Source organism: Argopecten irradians, chromosome 11 (genome assembly GCF_041381155.1).
Source record: "Argopecten irradians isolate NY chromosome 11, Ai_NY, whole genome shotgun sequence".
Lineage (NCBI taxonomy): Eukaryota > Metazoa > Mollusca > Bivalvia > Pectinida > Pectinidae > Argopecten > Argopecten irradians.
Window position 1 is genome coordinate 6,040,248 of NC_091144.1, and position 13,241 is coordinate 6,053,488.

Below are 13,241 nucleotides of genomic sequence, written 5' to 3' on the forward strand. Positions count from 1 at the left end.
TTAATTATTAGATATTAAAATAGAGTACTATATGGTACGATAAGTGAGCTGCATTTTGTTATCGAAGCAAAGCTTAGAAATCTGTTGGCAGATAAAGAAAATTAGGCTCAGAAATAGACATAAAAGTATAGAAATTTAGACCTGTATTAAATGGTATACCCGTTCAATATTTCAATAAATGTATTTTTTTTATTATAGAGGATATAAGAGAAAAAAAAGAATGACATCTAATGCAACAGATGATGGAATTTAAACGTCATAAAAGCATGGGTTCGCAATTTTGGAGATAGAGAGAGAGGAAGCAAAGAAAAGCAAAAATAAGATGTTGGTGAAAGAGATTATCAAAGAAAGTGAATATCCAAAATAGATTAGATAAACGTGTAAGATAATTCTCATTGTGTCATTGGCTGGAATTCCTGAGGAGAGATTGACATTTCCCATAAATGACATTTAAAAAAAACACCAAACATACCTGTGCGCAATTGTTATACAAACTTATTTGGTGTTTGTTCTTTTTATGTCCAAGGGAGTTAAAGTAAACTGTTATGAACACACAAATAATTAACACAGATTTGGGAAATACCACAAAAGGTTTGATCCATGAAAAAACAACTAGTATGCTCTTTTATCTTTCGAATGTGTTTTTTTTTTAAAGTTTTTTTTTAAAATTTATTTTTATTTTTTTGTTGTTGAAAAATACACTACAATTTTATTCCATATCTAATAGATGGATTTTTTGGTTGAAATATTGATAATTTTAAAAGGATATATAATAACAGGTTATTTCATCATTTGATTAATATGGATTTAGGTTTTGGCATTAAGATTTTAGATTATTAATATGTCTTTTTAGGAAATTTATGTCTATGGCCAACAGACTGGGCCGACACTGAACCGACACACTGGGCCGACACACTGGGCCGACACTGAACCGACACACTGGGCCGACACACTGGGCCGACACTGAACCGACACACTGGGCCGACACTGAACCGACACACTGGGCCGACAATCGGCTGTATTGCAAATCACCCACGGACCAATGTCAACTGCCAATAATGGCCCGATGTAACTGCCAGCATTAGGCCAGTACAGGGCCAACATTGGCACGCTATCTGTGATATAGAAACGAAATTTTCAAAAGTAAATACAAGGGTTTAAAAAAAACAAATCAGGAAAACTATCGATTAGCAAATGTTCTTGAAAGAGTCCATATGGTTTTCTCACAGTAGAGTATGAACTACAGATTCCATAAGATAGAAATATTATGATATAAAACGTACACAATGGAATATTGTAATATGGATTTAATTGTATATCACATTTAACAAGATTACATTCTTAAAACATGTATAGTCTATTAGCAACGTATATAAAAGCATCACAAAGCATAAGTGTGCTTATATATTATGCATGGTCGATGCTAACAATATCACAAAGAATCTTACAACAAGCTGTGGCCATAGTGTTAGAATCTTTTCTAAGATGTGTGCTACAGTTACAACCAAATTTGTATCGTTCACATTGTAAAATTTGAACATTTCCTAAGTTATAAATCAAATACGCTTAATCAATAAATTTGAAAAACAAAATCTAATATCTAACTTACAGATGAAAAAATGAAAACATGTCGTTGTTTCCTGCAATACTGATATGCATTACTACCCAAACAACTATATAAAATGAAATGGACCAGCTCTAGTACAGTATAAATACAAAATCTATTTGTGTTTTAATACTTTTTCATAACGATGAGCTTACTTATTCTTTATTGGAATTACAAGGATGACGAAGCCATGTGACCGAGTAGTATGGTCTGGAATATATCTATGATTTTTCACTACTATTGGTCGTCAGTCCCAATATCAGCTATTTTACTGAAAGCTGAAGTACCACAAACAACGTCGTTACTATAAACACAACAATCATACCAAGAATTACACTACGTCATTACTCAGTAACAACAGTAAAAAGTACACGTAATATGGCACTTTCATGGTAAACGGTAGATTTTAGTCACGTCGGAGGAGAAAAGAAATAATTTACAACTTTTACAGCGAAAAGTTTTTGAAAAAAAAGTTGGCTCCTTCAAAACATTTACGAAGATAGTTTTTAGTTAAAGTGAACAGTCGGGCAAGGATGGCTAAACTCGGTAAAAATGGTTTGAATGTATCCAGTATAATTTCTTATGGAATAGAAAAATAAACTTTCTCGTCAAAATCTGTCTGCGTACGTAGAAATTAATTTAAAGTACAGGAATCCTAAAACGTCCTCCCGGCTGACTATGTCCGTGGTTACATTTCCACGCAACCTCGCTTTCAATGCTTTCAGCTTTTCTTTATTTCAATGGTCAGAACTGGGAAACGTAAGCAGAACTTGGCCGTCGTATTAATATGTGAGAACTTTTGGAAGGCTAATGAACGCATTTAGACTGGTTTTCTTTGCCCGACTATTCACTTTAAGCAGTATAATGTATGTGATATATGTGATGATAGCGATTAGTTGTTACTATTTATAGATTTACCATACAGAACTTTACTTTATTTCTCATCCAATCTAATTAAAATTAGACTTGTAATTCCGCTCCCACTACGATACTCTACGTTACGCTTCAATACACGATCTAACGATACCTCGTTCGGGGTCATCTCAGCATGACCCCTACGAATAGCCAATCAGTGCGTCGCCTATGAAATTGTATTGAAGCGTAACGTAGAGTATCGTAGTGGGAATGGAATTACAAGTCTAATTTTAATTAGATTGATTTCTCATTTGTCAGCGGACACAAAATACTGTACATATCATAGTAACATTTTGAACATAGCGTTAACAACACATGAATAAATCACCCTTTAATAGGCGGAAAACAATTTTGACCAGCTTGTTTGCATTAACAGAGTTATCTGACCTTGTAGACAGTTCTTGACTGTAACGTAATGTCTTTGCGAGATAACCTTTTTCTGTTCAGAGTTCTACTCACACAAATATTGACCACACAAGTAATACCTACATGCAAGGGCGTTAACTCTGTTATATACAAAGACGGAATATTCATTTGATTAGTGGAGTTTTTTTAATTAATTATTTGTATTTTTGAATACACGTATTTGTATTTTTGCGATTCATTATCTGTATTCTTGTTGTAAGCAGATCTAAGATAAGACAGATCCCCATACAACCATTAGAATCGGAAATTGCTGAAAGGCATTCATTATAACAACAACATTACTTGTTCATTACGCTGGACTATAGACGCAATACCATACCGCTATGGATGTAGATACTGAATGTCTTAACGCGCGTTACACCACTGTTATGTATGAGATACTTCTTGCATTATGGTATGAATTCTGTGTAGTAACAGAATAAATATATGCACTTAATTACTTTTCTTGACGTTAGATTAATGACACATTTTGTGTCTTTTTAGTACATATTTTAGAAACAACAGTCCATTGTATGGATCCAGAAACAAAAGTTGAACCAATTAACAAATAATAAAAGAAAGCAACAAATTAGCCAAATAAAACAAACATTATATATAAAATGTATAGATATCAACCATATCCATATCTTTTGGCGCCAAATAAAGTTATATCAAAGATCAATATGTATCATATCATACAACGTAAGGGAAACGAACAGAGAAACATTCCATGGAGTGACACGAGGGGAAGTAACTCCCATAGATAAAATGGAAACTTTAGGGTTGATGTATTATTTCACAATTTTCAAACATCTAAGTATGTTAGTTAGGTTCCAATACTCTACCATGGGAAAAATATAAATCCTTTTGTTAGAATGTTTGCTGGAGTCTCCACCAGTCACTGTCCTCCTGTTACAAGTTGTTCCAAGTGGTTTACATGTGCTGTCATTCGAATTTAGAGGAGCGTCTTTCTTATTCATCCACTTCATTTTTAATCTTTGCTTAATCTGTCTCTCCTCGTCATTTCGATATTTATCAAAAGCTTTAAGTATAAATTTCCGTCTCGGTGTTATTTTATGTTTTTGTAATTGGGATGGTGTAAATATGGCTGGATAAGTTTGATATCACAATTCGGAATGTTGACCATATGGTACTCGTATAAAAGTTCCTCTAACGAGTCTGCATGGGGACCATTACTTTTCAGGAAATATTGATCGTTCTAAAATTAAAACAAAAAATAAATATTTTCTCCTTGATGTTATAAAGTGAATACATTTTGATATTATTTTGATCATATTCTGTGATAAAAAAAACAGCGTGACAAGTTATTAATGATGATTTCTCATTAAAATATACCTAGGCAAATACAATATAAATTAACACAATATAGAAGACGGTTGTGTCCGAGTCCATTTGCCCGAGTAATAATCATGCATATGAAATAAAGAAAGATTCAGAAAGGAATTTCATTTTTTTTTTTTTGTATTTTATTCATTATTATCTATTGTCAGCAAATTTTTCAACAATTTTTATTGAAAAATATAATATATATTCCTATACACACCGCTATTCGTTTGAAGACAAAAATATTTATTTTTTTTCTATTGTATTGTCTCGTGAAAGGTTTGAAATTTAAAAAAAAAAAACATGTTTTATACTAACCTCCATCTGTATTTGGTATTTCTTGAGACTTTTCGCAGCATAGACAAGCAAAACCTTGAGGAAATAGATAAAACAAAGAAATGCAATTCAAAGTTCAATACAGTCATACCTAACATAAAGACAACCTTCTGATTAATAAGACCATTTCCTCGGCGTCCTAAATGGTCAATTTCAACACAGGTTACCCTGTGTTTGAGACGAGTTTTCTTTGGTCTCTTTGATGGTTTTATAAACAGGTTTGATTGTACACCTGACAATACACCTATTACTAGAGGTAAACGCCTTCATCCACATTCATTCTGGTAGCAATGGAGGAAGTCAAAGAATGACTTTGTTATCACCGCATGGTCACATGAAGATATGTATTTATTTTCAACTGCAAGCGGAGAAATGACGTAATTATCAAGATGTTCAATTGTTATTTCTATAGTTAGTATATAATAAGTACTAAATGTGATATCGTGATGATAATTTAGTTATTATTTGAGTGATAACATATTTTCTGTTATGTTTAATACTTAACATCTGATAACAGAACAACACATGTGTTCTAACACATTCCCGACACACCTACCTTGCCTTTCGTGCCGTTACGAACCAGAAATGTACCATCTGTCTCCAACCTCCGTATGATCCTGTGTAAAACACGCATTTTAATTTCAGTTTCTGAGAAAAACATCAAATTTCGTTAGATCCTTTAAAAACAATGTGATTGAGAGTTTGAGGATAGATAATGGTGATATACTCACTCGCTAGCTTTATCATGGTCCGTGTCATTGTGGTAATGGATATCGTCCCAATAGGATCCGCCGTCCTGTTAAAACGTACAATGACATACGTCACAAAAACGTGTAGCACATTTTTTTCTGTCCGGAACAGTTCGTAGAAGCTACTGGTGTACAGAATACGTATTTGTTTCGAAATAATATGTAGACACCTCTTAATATTTCCAGTCGTTATAGGTGTCAACACCTTTTCTTTATTACTTCTTGTGAATCACTTGAATAAACCATGTTTTCCGTATTTCCACCTCGAATTAGCTTCACTGCTGTTTTGTATCTTGTTTGTATTAAGTATAATGTAATGAATACATAATTTTTATCGTAACCATAAAACCAAATATCAATGGTGTTACCTCTTGTTCCGGCTCAGGCTCCGGTTCCGGTTCCGGTTCTGCAGGCTTTGCCCTTAGAAAATATGGATGATGCATAATGTTAATCGGATTATACCTAGTAGGCACAGTGATTATAATTTCAAGCAAATTTAATTTCATACTCCTGGGAGTGTCGAACTCATGACTCGGAGAGATATTTGGAGAATTTCGCAACACATAGTGCCACATTATATATTTTATAATATTTAATTGTAAAAAATAATCAAAGTCTAACAGATGACAAAGGTTACACTATTTAGTTATGACGAAACAGCAGTAGATCCGGTTTGTACTAAACCAAGAGAATCCGTTCTCTAATACCACGCAATCCTTTGTGTCTGGTACAGCGTATGGCTATGATTATTGGCAGACTTTGGTTTGATCTTTGACATCTATTTGCTATCATTCGTATAATGTAAAATGTTGACAGGCATTACTAATTATCCTACCATCAATAGTTTATTGAGCATTTTTTTGTTGTATATTTTCTATATAATATAGTATTTTATCAATAACAAGAATATTCTTTATCAAGTCAGACTGAGGTGATAAGAAAAATACCTATGTTTCTCTGTCTAACAAGACATTTCTGCACGCTGTCATACAGTGCACATATCAGGTAACACTTGTCGTGATACCAAAGACATACACCCAAATTAGTGATATTGAGGCATGTATCATTTTTATAATCGTGAGATATGGGTACTTAGGTCTACTAAAAAGTGTAAAATATTGAGATTTCATTTGTCAGAATTGAGTGGTTCATAAGCTCATTAGGGTGTACTCAATCGGGTACGATAGATCCCGCAACTTGAACCATAGTTGGACAGCTGTAGGAAGTTATGGTTAGTGATTTCCAGACTTAATCTTGATTGTGAACTTCGTAAAGCATATGGTTTTATTGCTTTTATTATTACACATATGTACCCAACTTTCATTTTAAATGTTCTGATTGAAATAAATTTGATCACATGACATTGAATAATTAAGATATCTCTCCGGAATTGGGAGGCGAGGGAAATAACCCCAGAGAAATAACCCATTGGTAGCTCTGCGCGTGACCGAAAGTGGACGTCATCTGTAACGTCAACCAACAATGGCAACGATGTTGCTTCTTTTTTTGCAGTTCGACGAATTTAGCAAAATTGCTGTGAAACTCGGGTTTAGCCTTGAGAAAATAACATTTTCCAGGGAGACAGGTCATAATTGTATATCATATAATACTATACGTTGGGATTAGTCTTACTTCGTTATACATTGGAATTCGTACAAGTCGTGTTCGTTATATTCTAGCTTATACTTTGAGTTACTTACTTTGAGTAGACAGCCGGGCCAGCCTGAAAAGTAAAACAATGACAAAAATTGAGAGGAGATATGTGTCCCTAATACAGCCATGTCAGCGTGTTTGCCTTGTGGTATTTATTCTGTAGTGTCAGATCAGCAGTTTTTGTTTTTTGTTTGTAGGATTCTGTATACAAAACCCTTCAATTTGTAGTACTGCTACCCATGCATACAGATAATACAAATAAAGTCAAAGTATGTCTTTTGTCTCCACCTAATAGATTCCTAGTGAGTAAGCAAAACCATTTGCACAATTCGGAATCAATTTCCCTCAAGAATGTTCCAAAAAAATATGAGTGAAGCAGTTGATTTACCTAGCTGGCCATCCTAGTCGTTACACCATTTCGACAATGTTCAATTATCACGAAATATGTCACTTATTTCAATAACATTGTTTGTTTACAATAAACTATAATCATGATTCTTAACCTCTATTCTTATGTTCCAAAGAGTCAAGTTAAGATGTTTGCATAAATATTAAATTTAACCACCTTAGAACAATTTTGAATAGTTCGCTGAACCTGCCTATATTATAAGCCTTTTTAGATTTAATTTTTTGTTTTTGCCTTATACATTTTTTGACGGACAGGAAGCCAGATACTGGTTGTAACTGTATGCTAAAAATAACTTTAACGTGGTGATTCAAACAAAGTCAGATTAATGATTCAGATATTATTTCAAAATTATTTAAGCAATAATGCCACTTTTTTTAACTTCATTGGACAATGATAGAAATTGTGTTTGCAACATTGTGAATCCGCGTAGCGGATTCTCACAAAAGTTTGCAAACAAAATTTATTTCATAACCCATTGAAGTTAAAAAATAGTTACATCAATGCCTATAATTAATTTTTCAGACTATTTGATAACATAAAGTACATTTAAACATACGATTCTTTTGATTTTAGAATGGATTATTTTTTTCTAAATCAATACGCAACGTCGACATCTCTATTGTGGCGTCATGATTACGTCGGATTTTCGCGCCATTCTAGGATTTTTCCTTCATAGTATATTTGCCAATCAGAGAGTTGGATTTAGTATGAAAACAAATGAAAATTAGTTATCTTATAATTAGGTCCACTTTAGAATCTGTTTTTTGATTATGTACTCACCCGGCCATTTGGTGTACTCCTCGACTCCCTTGCGTTTTTCTTCTTTGCTTTGGATCCTGGAAAAATACCTTAGGTGAGTATATACTTATTAACGCAGATAACAGTTGGTGTTATTTAAAAAATGTGTGTATACCATTAAATTATAAAAAGTAATTATATTTGCATACAATGATAAACCTATTAATTCTATGTGATTTACAATTTGTGTCCTTTTTTTCGTTCGTGATATATCTGCGTCCCAACACAGTCCATCCGAAATACAACACGTCCCTGAAACAGAGAACTATAATGACTTGCCCTTCGTTTCACTGCTTTCCTTTCGAGGGGGCACTGAAGGAGGGTCGTTCGGGGTGGCCGGAAGTGGGCCCCTTGACAGTGTGGATGTCGACGGAATATCCGGGAGATGGCTTCCTAAAGCCGACACAGAGATATCGGAAGGGAGAGGCTGTGGGGGTCGTTCTCTAGGAGGCGGCAAATCCGGAGGTCTGGACGGCATGTCATCGTCCTCATCGTCAGAAGCTAACAGGACATAGATAAAGTTTTCAGTTCTAGTTCGCGATCGTAATCAGTTCCAGTTTCACAATATGGAAGATCGATAATTCTAACTCAGACAATAATACAGAGAGTGTTTTGATGTCGTTGATATTTACGGTTGTATTATTGTTGAAATAATGGAACGCATATTATCGAAAAACATAAACACAAGTCAGAAATGCAATATAAAATAAGCAACCATATTAAAATCATCGATACTTCTATCTAGAAATTAAACTTACTACATTCTATCATCTACAGTTCTTCTTTACTTGTATCTCCGCATAAGATCGATTTTTTACATTCGTCTTTCGTAGATTTATTTTCTATGTCCCCTCTTTTCCTGTATAAAGGTAACTCCTAACATGGAACTGACCTAAAGAAATATTGACATGGAATTGAGCAGAAGCTGACCAGACAATATCAGGTCGAAATTTATCTCTTGACGTCAGGTGAATTTGCTGTCAATCCTAGGTTAGGTTTGCCTATATGTCTTCCAATGAGCAGAGCTTACCTTCGTCTTTACTTTTCACTCTGTACTTATTTTTGTAGTCTTTGTCCATCGTAAATGACGGCGTGTCGCCGTATATGTTCATCTCGATCTCATGGTACGTGATGGACTCATCGTCTAAAAGCTTTTCTTTGCTTTCTTTAGCAGCTTGTCTGAGAAATAAACGATATATTTATCCTTGATATTCCATAGGTTATTATCACTATCGATATATACATCCTCTAGACTATGTCATAGCAAAACTGAAGACTCTGCATGCGACAACATGAATTGGACAGGTAGTCTGGTCCTTTGTTGCATATAAAGAATCGAAAAAAACGGAACACTATAAGTTGGTGTTATGACATAGCTGCCGAGGTGTGAATATATAACGATAGTGATCATAACCCCTAGATTAACGATGATGGTTTTCGTATTGGTTGAAATAATGATACTTCAGTATTTAGGATAGATTGACATGTTCACATACTCAGATACATATTTTTTTATGTCGAATATATTCATGTTAACTTACCGATAGGTATTATATAAATACTACCTGCATTAGAGGGTGACAGTGAATAGTGTCACCCCGAGGATATCACTGTCACCCGATCGCGAGGCGATATTTCGAGGGATGACACTAGGCACTGTCACCCTCGTATGCAGGTAGTATTTATTTTATTATATCAAAAGTCTAGAAACAAAACTAGTTTTCAAGTATTTGCAATCTTTTGAAACATTTTAACTGATTTGAGCAAAAGTCGAACAGTCATCGTCGGTAGTAGAATAGCATATCAGCTTCTACTCAGTAGCGCTAACTATCATTGCATTATAAAAAAGAATACTCACAATAAACATTTAGTGAAAATTATTGTTGTCTTGTCTCCAGCGTTTGTTAAAATCTTAACGTTTTGTAAATCTCAATGAATTTTGGTTTCGTCCCGTCGTCTGTTTACAACTTTAGCAACGTCACGAAGACGCTTGAAATCGCATGTCTTCCGTTCACCTAATCACCGATGGGTTCATAAAAACCAACATATAGCGCTTTGACGGTAAGCAAAAAGGCGTGAACGGAAAGCTCAGTCCTTAATATGAAAAAAAAAATATTATTGATAGACAGACTAATTTGGCAAATCTATTACTAAATAGCTCCAGATAAATTTTAAAGCGTCGCTTCAAAAACCAAAGATGGCGTCGAAAAAAGAAACGAGTGTGCATCTTTTTCGGGCGGTTAATATTTTACATTGTCAAAAATACACTATCACCCGTTGCTAGGGGGTTGCTGCGAACGTGTCTATTGTTTCCTATTGTTCTAATGTTACCTGCCGTGTGATAGTGTAAAATACCAAATATCTCTCGACCAATCAGAATGCAGGATTCTCACTTAAGGTATAATAAAGTATTTTATTTAGTTACCGGTAGATAGTTTTCTCTTGACTTAACGGTAAGTATAGTACTATATTGATTTATCGGTAGGTATAGTATTATATTGAATTACCGGTAGGTATAGTATTCTATTGAAATACCGGTAGGTATAGTATTCTATTGAATTACCGGTAGGTATAGTATTCTATTGACTTACCAGTAGATATAGTATTCTACTGATTTACCGGTAGATATAGTATTATATTGATTTACTGGTAAGTATAGTATTCTATTGATTTACTGGTAGGTATATTATTCTATTGACTTATCAGTAGGTATAGTATTCTATTGACTTACCAGTAGATATTATACAAATATAGCACTTTGATGAGGTCGATACATGGTTATATCGACCAAAGAAAAAATATTGATCGAGGACGTACCATGGATTGACCGAAATCTAAATGCTATGTTTTATTATTTTTTCTGGATTTTTTACCTTTTTGGAATGAGTGTGAAACTAGACCTAAATAAGCACGCATTGTAAATTATTCTTCGTGAAGAAAGTTAGAATCTAAAATTTTGTAACAAGTTTAGTTTAAAAAAAAAAACAACATATGAAAACAGTATCAATTGATGCACGCTTTTATTACATGAACCCGGTACATGCGTGCTTGTTAATTGCATTCATGTACATGTACTCCATTATACCTGTAGCTCCATGTCGGACACAGTCAATTAAATGTGTTGTTTGTTCTCCGTTGAAATAATCCACTTCGACTCCAAACATATATTAAAAGATTGTGATTGACATGAAGATAATTCTCTTATGCTTAGTACTCCATTCCGTAAAATAAAAATCGTATACATACAGTAGGATTAACCTAGGCCTAATGTTGTTACTAGTTTAGGTAGAATTTTTAAAATAAACATCTACGTATTCACTATTATGCTTCAGATGCTTAATGAATGTTATTCGATTATTTCCTACTCTCCTACCGTGTTTATGTTGAAAATTTAAAAGGTTAAACTGTAGTCATCAGCTGGAAGTCATCATTGTATTTGATATAAACCGAAACAATCAACGTCGTCTGTCACATTTTGTGGTTACTCTTCAAACTCAGGTCATCAAAGCTTTTGTTTGAAAGCGCCACGAACACGAAGCGTTTTGGTAACGTCGACCGTAACGTTACTTAAAAATAACCGTGCAATATACTTTTTCTATAAACTGCTTCCGGAAAAATCTTGTAATATAGTTTTTTATCTGTGATCACGTGGCGTATTTTTGACCAATGAGAAGTGACAACAAATCCAGAAAAATAATAAAGTATTATATTGATTTATTGGTAAATATAGTATTCTACTGATTTACCGGTAGATATAGTATTCTATTGACTTATCGGTAGGTATAGTATTCTATTGACTTATCGGTAGGTATAGTATTCTATTGACTTATTGGTAGGTATAGTATTCTATTGACTTATCGGTAGGCTTAGTATTCTATTGACTTACCGGTAGGTATAGTATTCTATTGACTTACCGGTAGGTATAGTATTCTATTGACTTATCGGTAGGTATAGTATTCTATTGACTTACCGGTAGGTATAGTATTCTATTGACTTATCGGTAGGCATAGTATTCTATTGACTTATCGGTAGGTATAGTATCATATTGAATTACCGGTAAGTATAGTATTCTATTGACTTACCGGTAGGTATAGTATTCTATTGACTTATCGGTAAGTATAATATTCTATTGACTTATCGGTAGGTATAGTATTCTATTGACTTATCGGTAAGTATAGTATTCTATTGACTTATCGGTAGGTATAGTATTCTATTGATTTACCGGTAGGTATAGTATTCTATTGACTTATCGGTAGGTATAGTGTTCTATTGACTTATCGGTAGGTATAGTATTCTATTGACTTATCGGTAAGTATAGTATTCTATTGACTTATCGGTAGATATAGTATTATATTGAATTACCGATAAGTATATTATTCTATTGACTTATCGGTAGGTATAGTATTCTATTGAATTACATGTAGATATAGTATTATATTGATTTACATGTAGATATAGTATTATATTGATTTACTGGTAAGTATAGTATTCTACTGATTTACCGATAGGTTTAGTACCTATTGACTTATCGGTAGATATAGTATTCTATAGACTTATCGGTAGATATAGTATTATACTGATTTACCGGTAAGTATAGTATTCTATTGACTTACCGGTAAGTATAGTATTCTACTGACTTACCGGTAGGTATAGTATTCTATTGACTTATCGGTAGGTATAGTATTCTATTGACTTATCGGTAGGTATAGTATTCTATTGACTTATCGGTAGGTATAGTATTCTATTGACTTATCGGTAGGCATAGTATTTTATTGACTTACCGGTAGGTATAGTATTCTATTGACTTATCGGTAGGTATAGTATTCTATTGACTTATCGGTAGGCATAGTATTCTATTGACTTACCGGTAGGTATAGTATTCTATTCACTTATCGGTAAGTATAGTATTCTATTGACTTATCGGTAGGTATAGTATCATATTGAATTACCGGTAAGTATAGTATTCTATTGACTTACCGGTAGGTAGAGTATTCTATTGACTTATCGGTAAGTATAATATTCTATT

At 33.6% G+C, this 13,241-nt stretch overlaps 1 protein-coding gene across 1 annotated transcript in view; it reads right to left on the reverse strand.

The window, feature by feature from the left end:
• Positions 1-1,289: 1,289 nt before the first annotated feature.
• The window catches only part of LOC138334370 (SH3 domain-binding protein 2-like), a 39,203-nt gene continuing 27,251 nt past the window's right edge, over positions 1,290-13,241 (reverse strand). The window contains exons 7-15 of the mRNA XM_069283036.1: positions 9,246-9,394; positions 8,495-8,716; positions 8,198-8,253; positions 7,056-7,078; positions 5,724-5,775; positions 5,338-5,402; positions 5,163-5,223; positions 4,589-4,642; positions 1,290-4,145 (exon numbers count right to left, since the gene is read on the reverse strand). Coding sequence (XP_069139137.1) covers positions 3,996-4,145; positions 4,589-4,642; positions 5,163-5,223; positions 5,338-5,402; positions 5,724-5,775; positions 7,056-7,078; positions 8,198-8,253; positions 8,495-8,716; positions 9,246-9,394 — 832 coding nt within the window. The 3' untranslated portion in view covers positions 1,290-3,995. The remainder of the gene's footprint in view (positions 4,146-4,588; positions 4,643-5,162; positions 5,224-5,337; positions 5,403-5,723; positions 5,776-7,055; positions 7,079-8,197; positions 8,254-8,494; positions 8,717-9,245; positions 9,395-13,241) is intronic.